A 12,694-nucleotide genomic window follows, 5' to 3' on the forward strand; every position below is an offset into this window, starting at 1 on the left:
CCTGCGAACCATTCTGCCCAACAAGGGCCATGGAGGAAAGGCATAAAGCAACGTGTCTTCCGGCCAGACCTGTACAAGAGCATCTATGCCCAGGGTCCACAGATCTTTCCTGTGACTGAAGAATCGAGGAACCTTTGCATTGCGAGAAGTCACCAGCAGGTCTAAGAATGGAAAGCCCCAGCGATCCACTATCAGCTGAAATGCCTCTTCCAACACTACCCATTCTCCTGGGTCCAGACTTTCCCTGCTGAGAAAGTCTGCTCTTACATTGTCTTTTCCTGCAATGTGATAGGCTGAGATAATTTGTAGATGTCCTTCCGTCCGTTCCATACTTTGGTCTATTTCCTGCGACACTTGCTGGCTCTTGGTTCCTCCCTGTCGATTGATGTAGGCTGCCATCGTTGCATTACCTAACATCACTTGGACGCTTGACCCTGCAGTCTGTGGCTGAACTGCAAGCATACCAGCCAGACTGCCCGGGCTGCCAGGCGATTGATGTTCCAGAGGGACTCTTCAACATTCTAACGCCCTTGGGTTGTTAGCTCCCTAACCCTGGAGACTCACATCTGTCGTGAGTATCAACTAAGTCGGGGAGGTCAATGAAACACCCTTTCTCAGATGAGCCTCCTGCAACCACCACTGGAGGCAAGAGCAGATTTCCATCAGCAAGTGGAGCCGACTGAATAGTCCTGAGACTACGGGTTCCAACGAGACAGCAGTGAGCCCTGAAGAGGACGAATATGCGCCCTCACCCACGGCACCACTTCCAGGGTTGCCGCCAAACCGAGCACCTGTAGATAGGACCACACTGTTGGGTGTATAGTGCTCACCAACTGATGCATTTGTGACTTCAATTTCTGAATCTGAACTTCTAGCAGGAAAACCTTGATCTGCCTCGTGTTGAACCGAACACCCAGATACTCCAATGACTGAGATGGCTGAAGAATGCTCTTGGCCAGATTCACCACCCAACCGAGCACCTGCAACAAGATCACCACCTTGTGGGTCACCAGGTGGCTCTCTTCCTGAGACTTGTCTTGAATCAGCCATCAAAATATGAGTGTACCAGGATCCCATCTCTTCTCAATGTCGCCACTACTACCACCATGACCTTGGAAAATGTTCTGGGAGTAGTGGCTAGACCAAAAGGCAGCGCCCGAAACTGATAATGGTGCCCCAGCACCACAAAATGCAGAAAAATGTTGGTGCTCCAAATAGATGGGCATATGATGGCAGGCCTCGGGGTCAGATCCAGGGAGGTCCGAAATTTACCCAACTGCACGGCCATTATCACTGAGCGTAAAGTTTCCATGTAAAAATGAGTCTCCCTCAAATGATGGTTGACACTTAAGATCCAAGATGGGATGAAAGGAGCCCTCCCTTCTTGAGCACAACAAAATAAATGGAATATCGCTCCATACTTTCTTGAGATGTAGGCACTAGAACCACAGCCCTCAACCCGAGGAGCCTTACAAATGTAGATTACACTGCTTGCTTCTTCTGCGGGGAGTGGCAAGGAGAAACCATGAACATGTCCTGAAGATTTCTGTGAAATTCCAGCGCATATCCTTCTCGTATCACTTCCAGGACCCACTGATCCGATGTGATCTTGACCCACCTCTAATAAAAGAGAAATGCATCCCCGCTTCTCTTGTTCCTGAAGGTAGATCAGCAAACTTTCATTGGGAAGCTCGGGAGGATCCTCCCCTCGAGCCGGCTCCTCTCTTGGGCTGTCTGGGATGAAAGGACCAAAATGCTGAGTCCTCTGTAGGGACAAAAACGCTTGGAACCCTGGAGACGACAACTCATACTAGAGGGGCGCTGCAACTGCTTCTTACCCTTCAGCAACCAAGGAATCAGAGATTCACCCCACTTATTGGCCAATTTCTCCAACTCGCTTCCAAACAAGAGCGAGCCTTTAAAGGGCATTTTTTTAAGATTATCCTTGAAGGTGGCATCAGCTGACCAATGTCACAACCATAGTTGACGCCTGATTGCTACCACCGAAGCCACTCCTCTGGCCGAGGTATGGACCAAATTGCAGCCTGCATCAGCTAAAAAGGTGGCAGCGGGTTCCATAACCACTCTGGAATTCACTACGGAATCATCAGCTTACTGACAGAGAAGCAAATCATGCCACTAGAGCACAACAAGAAGCTATCTGTAAAGTCATCACTACTGCTTCAAAGGCTTACTTAAGGATAGCCTCAATCTGCCTATCAGCATATCTTTCAGGGCTGCTACTCCCTCCACAGGGATAGTCATCCACTTAGAGACTGCACAGACCAACGCATCCACTTTGAGAAAAAGTAAACGTCCCTCACCGCTGGATCCAGGAGGTATAGGCCCTTCCAATATCTGAACCCCTTTGAAGCTTGCCTCTGGGGCTCCCTATTCAAGATCAATCAATTCCTGAATGGTATCCATAACACGGAAAAAAAGAGGCTTTACGCAAGGAAACCAAAGTGGGATTCTTCTTCGATTCAGACATGGAATCTGCACCAGGAACACCCAGCATCTTCAAGGTCTGGGAAACCAGGGCCAGCAGTTCATCTCTATGAAAGAACCACAACTTGGTCTGATACAGTTCCAAACCCGGAGGAATTTCCCCATCTTCCAGGGAATCAGGATCTGCTTCATCATCAGCGGCATCCGGGTTCCAGTCAGGATTACCCACAGCGAACTGAGGCATGCTCTGGTGCCTAAACATAGGACTGGATAAGGGAGGGGTCACCTGCTGAGGGTCGACCTGATAGGAGTGGGCAAAGCTGAGGACTGCGAGTGAAGAAAGGATTGCAAACCCTGGAAAAACTTTACCTAAGAAAAAGCAGCCCGATCCAGGCCAAACCCAGAAGGAACAGGAGTGGGGCTTACTGAACTGCCATCCCCTGTGGAGGAACCAGTCAAGGAAGTTCCAAGATCTAGCATACCTCTAGACAGATCCTTAACCAGACCATCATCAGGCTGGGAGGTTCCAGGCTTAGCGAAATCAGAGGAAACCAACTCTCCCTGTGCCTCTAGGTTAGAGGACATGTCAGGCTGAGATGCCCAAATATGACAGCAACAGAGAGAAAGGCATGAGAACATAAGAACATGCCATACTGGGTCAGACCAAGGGTCCATCAAGCCCAGCATCCTGTTTCCAACAGTGGCCAATCCAGGCCATAAGAACCTGGCAAGTACCCAAAAACTAAGTCTATTCCATGTTACTGTTGCTAGTAATAGCAGTGGCTATTTTCTAAGTCTACTTAATTAATAGCAGGTAACGGACTTCTCCTCCAAGAACTTATCCAATCCTTTTATAAACACAGCTACACTAACTGCATTAACCACATCCTCTGGCAACAAATTCCAGAGTTTAATTGTGCGTTGAGTGAAAAAGAACTTTCTCCGATTAGTTTTAAATGTGCCACATACTAACTTCATGGAGTGCCCCCTAGTCTTTCTATTATCTGAAAGAGTAAATAACCGATTCACATCTACCTATTCTAGACCTCTCATGATTTTAAACACCTCTATCATATCCCCTCCCCTTCAGCCGTCTCTTCTCCAAGCTGAAAAGTCCTAACCTCTTTAGTCTTTCCTCATAGGGGAGCTGTTCCATTCTCCTTATCATTTTGGTTGCCCTTCTCTGTACCTTCTCCATCACAACTATATCTTTTTTGAGATGCGGCGACCAGAATTGTACACAGTATTTCAAGGTACAGTCTCATCATGGAGCGATTCAGAGGCATTATGACATTTTCCATTTTATTCACCATTCCTTTTCTAATAATTCCCAACATTCTGTTTGCTTTTTGACTGCCGCAGCACACTGTACCGACGATTTCAATGTGTTATCCACTATGACACCTAGATCTCTTTCTTGGGTTGTAGCACCTAATATGGAACCCAACATTGTGTAATTATAGCATGGGTTATTTTTCCCTATATGCATCACCTTGCACTTATCCACATTAAATTTCATCTGCCATTTCGATACCCAATTTTATTTATTTAAAGATTTTTATATACCGATTGCCGTTTGCACATCGTATCGGTTTACAAAGAAAATTGCAATTAAAATGGAGCATAATACAGTACATTTAAAATGGAGCATAATAGATAAATGCATCATAATAGTTTACAAAAAGGCCTAGTGATTATAGTAAGAGGCATACAGATACAAGGAGCAAGTTGACACAGGTACATGGATCAAATTGACATCATAAAAGTATAGTATAAGTAAGAAGTATTTAAGTTGATCAACTTAAGAACTATGTACAAAACTACAGTTTACCAAGGACATTGATCTTATTATAAAGAGGTATAAACGTATCATGGGGGTATAGACGTATAATGGGGCGGTTGGAAACATAAGGAGAGATTGTCATAGGATGTGTACAGAGGTGGCATCAGGAGAGGTAATAGAGTATAGAGATGGAAATAGAGAGCGTATTGAGGTTGCATCGGGAAGCATATGGAAGTTGCATCGGAAAAGGTGAGTAAAACAGACAGATAAATTAAAACATTTGAGAGAATAACAAAAATGGCAGAAATCAGGAAAGGAGGTGGTAAATGGAATAGAGATGGATTTGCCGGGGGGGGGGGGGGGGGGGGGGGCGCGAAGGGTCTTCCGAGGTCTTCCTGCAATTTTTCACAATCTGTTTCTGATTTAACTACTCTGAACAATTTTGTATCATCTGCAAATTTGATTACCTCACTCGTCATATTTCTTTCCAGATCATTTATAAATATATTGAAAAGTACAGGTCCCAATACAGATCCCTGAGGCACTCCACTGCCAACTCCTTTCCACTGAGAAAATTGTCCATTTAATCCTACTCTCTGTTTCCTGTCTTTTAGCCAGTTTGCAATCCACGAAAGGACATTGTCACCTATCCCATGACTTTTTACGTTTCCTAGAAGCCTCTCATGAGGAACTTTGTCAAACTCCTTCTGAAAATCCAAGTACACTACATCTATCAGTTCACCTTTATCCACATGTTTATTAACTCCTTCAAAAAAGTGAAGCAGATTTGTGAGGCAAGACTTGCCTTGGGTAAAGCCATGCTTACTTTGTTCCATTAAACCATGTCTTTCTATATGTTCTGTGATTTTGATATTTAGAACACTTTCCACTATTTTTCCTGGCACTGAAGTCAGGCTAACCGGTCTAGTTTCCTGGATCGTCCCTGGAGCCCTTTTTAAATATTGTGGTTACATTAGCTATCCCTCCAATCTTAAGGTACAATGATTTTAATGATAGGTTACAAATTTTTACTAATAGGCCTGAAATTTCATTTTTGAATTCCTTCAGAACTTTGGGGTGTATACCATCCGGTCCAGGTGATTTACTACTCTTCAGTTTGTCAATCAGGCCTACCACATCTTCTAGGTTCACCGTGATTTGGTTCTTGCTAATCAGCGCCATCAGTGCACAGATACGGAAAATGTGCGCCCAGCCGGCTCATGCAGAAAAAATTTCAAGTGCATAAAATTTACGCACACAAAAACTAGGCACCCCAAAAGCAAGAGCTGCAAAAAACACACGCACAAACTGTGTGTCAAGGCCTGGGAGCACTACCAGCACTTAGAAATTTGTGCGCACTAAAGGCACGCCTGAAACAGAGCACAACGCTGCGCAGAGCTGATGCACTGCACACACCAACATCCTATAGAGGGCAGTAAGGCGCGCACAGAAGCATGCAAAAATGGTGTTGCGGCCTACCACACAGCGTGTAGGCAAAAAGCCTAACTGCAGGGCCTAGCCCACCGAGGCTGCTCAACCTGTCAGGTTGCCCAGTTCCCCTAACCCTCACAGGAGCGAGAATGAACATCAGAACGGCGTGCCGAGCACAGAGATTGGAAGAAGTCCTGTAAACCCCTCTATACTGTCTGTATCTTACAAACTTTTTTTTTTTTTTTTTAATTTACCTGAGCTCAGCTCTTACTGGCCGAGTACAGAGACGGTCTTCCAGCTGCAGGGGGAGAGGGCATGTGCCATCATCGCTAAGCTCGGCCTCCTGTACCCTCTGCCTTTAAGCTGTACAATCAGCTAAGTCCACGCCGGGACCAAGGCACACATCTGAGGGACCACGGAAATCACCTCAGGAATTCTCAACTGGGGAGGGACAATTTGGTATCACCGCAGGAGAATAGGGCTTTTCTTTTTTTATGTTAAATTCTCCTTCCAAAATCTGAAGCAATCCCCATAGAGAAATGCACTGTGATGTCAGCTTGCTCTGTCTCCATCTGCTGGCAGGGGAGCATAACCCACTGGTCCTGAGTCCATCTGTCTACACGCTAGGAAAATAACTTCTTCCCCTCAATGTTTTCTTGCAAGCTTTTGCTGTGTTAGGGGATTCACGAATGCCCTATTACTAGACAGAATGGCATAAATTCCAAGAGAAGGTAAGGTGTAAGCTGAAAAGAAAAGTTAAAGGTGGGACTCACTTTCCCGTCTCCTTGGCAAGGTCACACCAGTCTCTTCTGACTATATCCAGACCTTTCAGTTCCTGTTTGGTGACATATCGCCCATCCCCTGTTGGCTCCACTGTCAGTGCTGCATATTTCTTCTTCTTTAGCAGCAGGAGCGATTTAAAAACCCCATCAATATCAATTTCCAGCAGTTTGTATAGCTTGTTCACCTCATTTTTAACCTGCAGAAAGTAGTCACATAATGCATCACTTAGCCATAGATATTTAATGCTTGAAGACAAGTCAGTTTGACAAGCAGCTTCTCAGCACACCTCATTCATGCCACCAATATTTTATAGAAAACAGATGGGCCAGCTGATTTACAGCATCTTTTTGTCTTTGTCAAAGCTTACATTTAAAAAGAAATTGAGTGTAAATAGCTGCAAACAAATCTGTGCTTTTCCAGGTCAAATCTGAATAAAATAAAGAACTAGATTCTCTGCTCTTTAGCATGCACACAATCTGAATACAACCCAATCCAAATTCAGATGCTGAAATGTCAATCATTCCTCTGTATAGCACATTGAAGGACAAAAAGGTATCCTTATATATTTGATTTATATTCTGCCTTTTGGCACTTCAAAGTAGATTACATTCAGATACTTAAGGCATCTTGGAAATAGTATCAGATAACTAGGGTGCGCTATTATCATTTAAACTGATTTTCACTCTAATTTCAAAAATATAGCTGCAGGTCTGTGATGTTTTCCAGCAAGTCCTCCCCTAGAACACCAACAGTTGGGCATGCACAGTAACTGGGCCTGAATCATACACGCAGCAAAAGAATATGGGACCAATGTGCACATGCATGCTGTTCCTGCCATGACTGCAGGAGGAAGAAGAAAGTTGCTGGAGGAGGAGGGAGATTGGATCAACTGCCAGAGTGGGGACTGCAGACAGAGGGCCAGATCTGTCACTGGAGCCATCAATAAGGAGGGAGATACAGGGAACTGTGTCCTGCTCAAAGAGTGACTAGGATAATGGGAGGGGTAAATAAAAAAAAGGAAGATGCTGAACATTGAGATAAAGAAGGCAGACACTGGGTGAGGAGAGATGCTAGGAGAAGAGGAGGAATGCTGGGAAGCAGGAAAATACTGGGGAAATGGGAAAGCTGGAAATAAGGGGGTCACTGGAAGAGGGGGAAGGTTTGAAAAGAGAAGAGTGGGATATGAGCGGTAGAAAGAAAAGGGGAGATGTTTGGGGAGGAGGGAATCTGTTGGAGAGAGATGCTGCAACAAATCCAGAGAATCCATTCTGGCGTGACTCCACCCTCTCCCTGTGATGTCATTCTGGGAGACTTTTGCCTACCCTGCAGCAGAGAGGAAAAGATACTGCTTGCTGGAAGACAACTTTGCAGCCTGCTCCTGATCCTTCAGGAGTGAGTTTGGCCCTAGACTTACTAATGCTACAGCTGTCCAGTGGTTCCCTCTGCTGGCAAGACTCTGCCCCTCTCTGTGATGTCTTTAAACAACCCCACTGTGATGGAAGGTTGACTACAGGGGCAAACCCTTTGGGGGCTTCTTTAGGAACAACTGAAAGACTGGGGGGCTAACACTTAGGAGTTTTGGGTGTCTGAGGGCATTGGGAAGTGGTTGGGTAGTTATTCTAGTATCACCTGTTTTATGGCTTAGCCTCCCTAGTAAGAGAGTAAGGTTTGCTTTAAGATGTTTTCAGATTAATATAATGATGTATTTTTCTAATGTATTAGTTTCTTGATGTATTAACAGGGTGCAGAGCCCAAGGTGAATCAACTACAGTAAGGCCTTGGTATACTGAAATCATTGCCTCTATCAACCCCCTTCCCCCAACCGATGGCTCTATGTATTAGATCAATGATATACTGATGTATGTATTATTATTATTATACTATGTTTTTGTTTTATATAAGGCAGGCAGTCTGGAAATGGAAAATATACTGTACCATACCAAATCAAATGCCTGGGGATGAGGTTATTAAAAATGTTATCTAGTTATGTCAATGATTTTGCAAGTAATGTGGCCCTTTGCATAAAGTTTGGGCATCCCCGACTAGGGATCATACTCTGCTTTATATGTAGGCATAGCTATATTTTTCTAATGTTTCTTCTATATTTTTCTAATGCTTCTTCTCCACGCGGCGACCGAAGACCTGTGTGACCGGCGCCGGAGCCCCACCGGGGGAAGGTCAGGTCAGTGCTCGGCCTCCCCACCCGGGGGACCCCAACGCCAGCCGTGCACGCCGAGGCCCAATCCGGCGAACAAAAAGGGAAAAAAAAGGGAAAAGAGCTTAGGCCCGCCCAAAAAAGAAAAAAAACCAGCCAACCAGATAAAGCCCGGTAGGGCTTTAAATTCAGACTGCAGGTGCCATTTCCTCCTTCTCCACGCGGCGACCGAAGACCTGCGCGACCGGCGCCGGAGCCCCACCGGGGGAAGGTCAGGTCAGTGCTCGGCCTCCCCACCCGGGGGACCCCAACGCCAGCCGCGCGCGCCGAGGCCCAATCCGGCGAACACAACACAACGAAAATATAAAAAAACCCAAAAAGTAAACAAAAACAAATCAGGGAAACACGCTAAGACCCGCCCAAAATAAGGAAGCCGGCCAACCAGATAACGCCCTACAGAGCTTTAAATCCCACCCTGATAGGCGTCGCGCGCCGAAGGAGCACGACAAAGGGGCCTGCCCCTTTGTGTGCCCCTTCGTGTGAACCGGAGCACAACCAGAAACACCTACGCTAAACGACTCTGCCACGTAACTCTGCCTCTACAACCAAAGCACACTACATCAGCATCACCCAAGCATTCGTCCAGCGATCTCATTCTCCAGGTCTCATACACATACCTGCCTCTCCAGCATTCATCCAGCCACTCCAGCATTCATCCAGCCACTCCAGCATTCATCCAGCATCTCCAGCATTCATCCAGCATTCATCCAGCATTCATCCAGCATTCATCCAGCCGCTCCAGCATTCTTCCAGCCGCTCCAGCATTCTTCCAGCCGCTCCAGCATTCTTCCAGCCACTCCAGCATTCTTCCAGCCACTCCAGCATTCTTCCAGCCACTCCAGCATTCTTCCAGCCTCTCCAGCATTCATCTCAGCTAATACCATCTAACACCACTTTCGCTCCTAACAACGCAAACAATGTACCACGGTCTCCCAATATCGATTCTCCATCATAGAACACTACTCACAGGAAAATCAAACATAATCTACAATCAACGCACCTACAAATCACTTTTCCCCATCATGATTACTCCAATCACACAACTTCTAGGATTCACTCTGTTCTCATTGATATTATTTAATGCTCAATCACTATCCAAGAAATCACTAATTTTAAATGATCTTCTCCTAGATGCAAACCCAGACTTATGTGCTATAACAGAAACGTGGTTTAAATCTACAGATATAGCTTTAATTAATCAACTACCTACTCAGACATACGACTTTTTCTCAATCCCACGACAGAAAAAAAGGGGTGGGGGCATTCTCTTAGCAGCTAAGAAAGATCTTAGATTCACTCATCACCCAATCAAATCTGACTCGAAATCGAAATTGGAAACCGGTCTCTTCAAATCAGACTCACTACAAATCCTTCTAATATATGCCCCTCCAGGACTTCTAGAAACGGACCCATCACCCTTCCTAGAAATCTTAGCATCTTATCTAAAACCAGACTTCCCAACGATAATCCTAGGAGATTTCAACTTGCACGTTGATAACCCCACACTCTCAACCAGCTGCGAAACCATTCTTACAGCCATGTCTGCAATGGGATTCAAACAAATAATCAATGAACCTACCCACAAGGCAGGTCACACACTGGACCTTATCTTTGTGAACTCAGGTATAACACATTCAGTACATCCCACTTACAAAAAAGTTCCCTGGTCAGACCACTCTTTAATCTCCACCACCTTCTCAATGACCCAAATGAACAATAATCACGCCCCTCAACACTCATTTCTCTACAGAAAAGTATGCGCCTCGGATGAACTCAGCAATCATCTAATCACGGAACTTTCACACATGGACTTCACATCACCCAATATAGCCGTTAATTCCTGGTCCTCCATAACAGAAACCGTGGCAAACAAACTATGTCCGTGGATAACAAAAAAAGTCAAACAAGGTGCGTCAAAAAGGCAGCCATGGTTTACAAATGAACTTAAAAACCTCAAACTTGACCTGCGTCAAAAAGAAAGTAAATGGCGTAAAGCCCCTTCCCCCTCCACACTTTCTACATACAAACTCGCCCTCCAATCATACAAGAGCTCCACTTTAAAAACAAAAAGGGACTTCTATGCACACAAGATTCATAACATTATATTCGATTCCAAAGCGCTATTCACATTTGTCTCCAATCTAACTCAGGCAAACCCTCCTGACATACCACCTAACCAAGCTCAAACAAAAGCTGATGAGCTGGCACTCTTCTTCAGTAAGAAAATCACGAACCTACTAACACAATTAAAGCATAATACCGGCACACCAACCAGCAATTACATTCTTCATAATAAAGACATCTCCCTCCAATCTCTTGAACTCACCTCCTCCTCAGAGATCCAAACACTTCTTAAGAAAATGAAACCCTCATCGCATCCACTAGACCAGATTCCGTCTAAATTACTACTGCTAATCCCGGACACCATAACCAAAACCCTAGCAGACATTATAAACTGCTCATTCATCCAGGGTTTCTACCCAGACGACCTCAAAATAGCATCCATCAAACCGCTACTTAAGAAGCCTAACTTGGACCCCAAAGATCCTAACAACTTCCGTCCAATCTCAAATCTGCCTTTCATTGCCAAGGTGATGGAGAAACTAGTTAACACACAACTAGCAGATTACATAGAAGAACACAAAATTCTTTTCCCCACTCAATTCGGTTTTAGAAAAGCCTCAAGCACCGAATCCCTTCTCATCTCACTGACTGACTACATTATTTTGGGCCTCGATAAAGGACAGGCCTTCCTACTGATCTTATTGGATCTATCGGCAGCGTTCGATACTGTGAACCATGCCATATTACTAAATCAACTAGCGAACATCGGTATTGCAGGATCAGCAGTAACATGGTTCAAAACATTCCTAGAAAACAGAGGTTTCAAAGTTAAAATCCACAACAAAGAATCCTCCAGATACCCATCATCACAAGGAGTTCCTCAGGGTTCCTCTCTCTCACCAACACTTTTCAACTTATACCTTCTCCCGCTTTGCCAACTGCTAAACAAATTAAACCTAAAACACTTCATATTTGCCGACGACGTCCAGATTGTGATCCCCATCAAAGAATCCATCACTAAAGCGCTAGAACTTTGGGAAAATTGCTTTCAAGAAATTAACGAGCTCTTATCCAGCTTAAATCTAATCCTAAACCAATCAAAAAGTGAATTCATTCTAATCTCTCCAGATAATTGCAAAATCACTACAAACCCGCCAGCCAACTTGCAAACCTCAAAAGTAAGAGATTTAGGAGTCTCCATAGACAACCGGCTAAATTTGAAATCGTTTATCAACCAAACAACCAAAGACTGCTTCCACAAACTGCACGTATTAAAAAGAATAAAACCCCTATTTCACTTCCATGATTATAGAACAGTGCTCCAAGCAATAATATTTGCGAAAATTGATTACTGCAACTCGATCCTACTAGGCCTCCCATCATCACATACTAAACCGCTCCAAATAATACAGAACACCGCAGCAAGAATTCTAACAAACAAAAGAAGAAGAGATCACATTACACCAGTCCTTAAAGACCTACACTGGTTACCAATCCACTACAGAATAATTCATAAATCCCTCACCACAATCTACAAGAATATCCATGGACTGGCTCCACTCCATCTACAAATAGCTCTTAAAAAACACTCCTCCAACAGACCCATCAGAGAAGCATATAGAGAATATCTACAGGTACCACACAACAATACCACCCAACATACAACATTGAGAGATCGGGCCTTCTCCACAGCAGGTCCCCCACTGTGGAACTCCATCCCCCTAGAACTAAGACAGGAACCATGTCTTCCAACCTTCAGGAAAAGACTGAAAACATGGCTGTTCATGAAAGCATTTCCGGACCCTTAAAGATTCACTACCATCAAATGCAGCATTACTGAACATTTCCTATTAAACTGAAACAGTCACTATCTACCAATCATTACAATGTTTTACTTCTGGTTAAACTTTTTATCTTTCCTCTAACTCTAATCCCAGTTAGAATGACTCCCGTTTTATTGTAACTTTTTC

General features: G+C 44.5%; 1 protein-coding gene across 3 annotated transcripts in view; it reads right to left on the minus strand.

Annotated features, from left to right (window-relative positions):
• POLA1 (DNA polymerase alpha 1, catalytic subunit) overlaps window positions 1-12,694 on the minus strand; it is a 1,013,915-nt gene that overhangs the window by 456,460 nt on the left and 544,761 nt on the right. For all 3 annotated transcript variants that reach the window (XM_029603088.1, XM_029603086.1, XM_029603087.1), the window contains one exon: window positions 6,436-6,641. In XM_029603088.1, the coding sequence (XP_029458948.1) occupies window positions 6,436-6,641 (206 nt within the window). The remainder of the gene's footprint in view (window positions 1-6,435; window positions 6,642-12,694) is intronic.

The sequence above is a fragment of the Rhinatrema bivittatum genome, chromosome 5 (assembly GCF_901001135.1).
Source record: "Rhinatrema bivittatum chromosome 5, aRhiBiv1.1, whole genome shotgun sequence".
NCBI lineage: Eukaryota > Metazoa > Chordata > Amphibia > Gymnophiona > Rhinatrematidae > Rhinatrema > Rhinatrema bivittatum.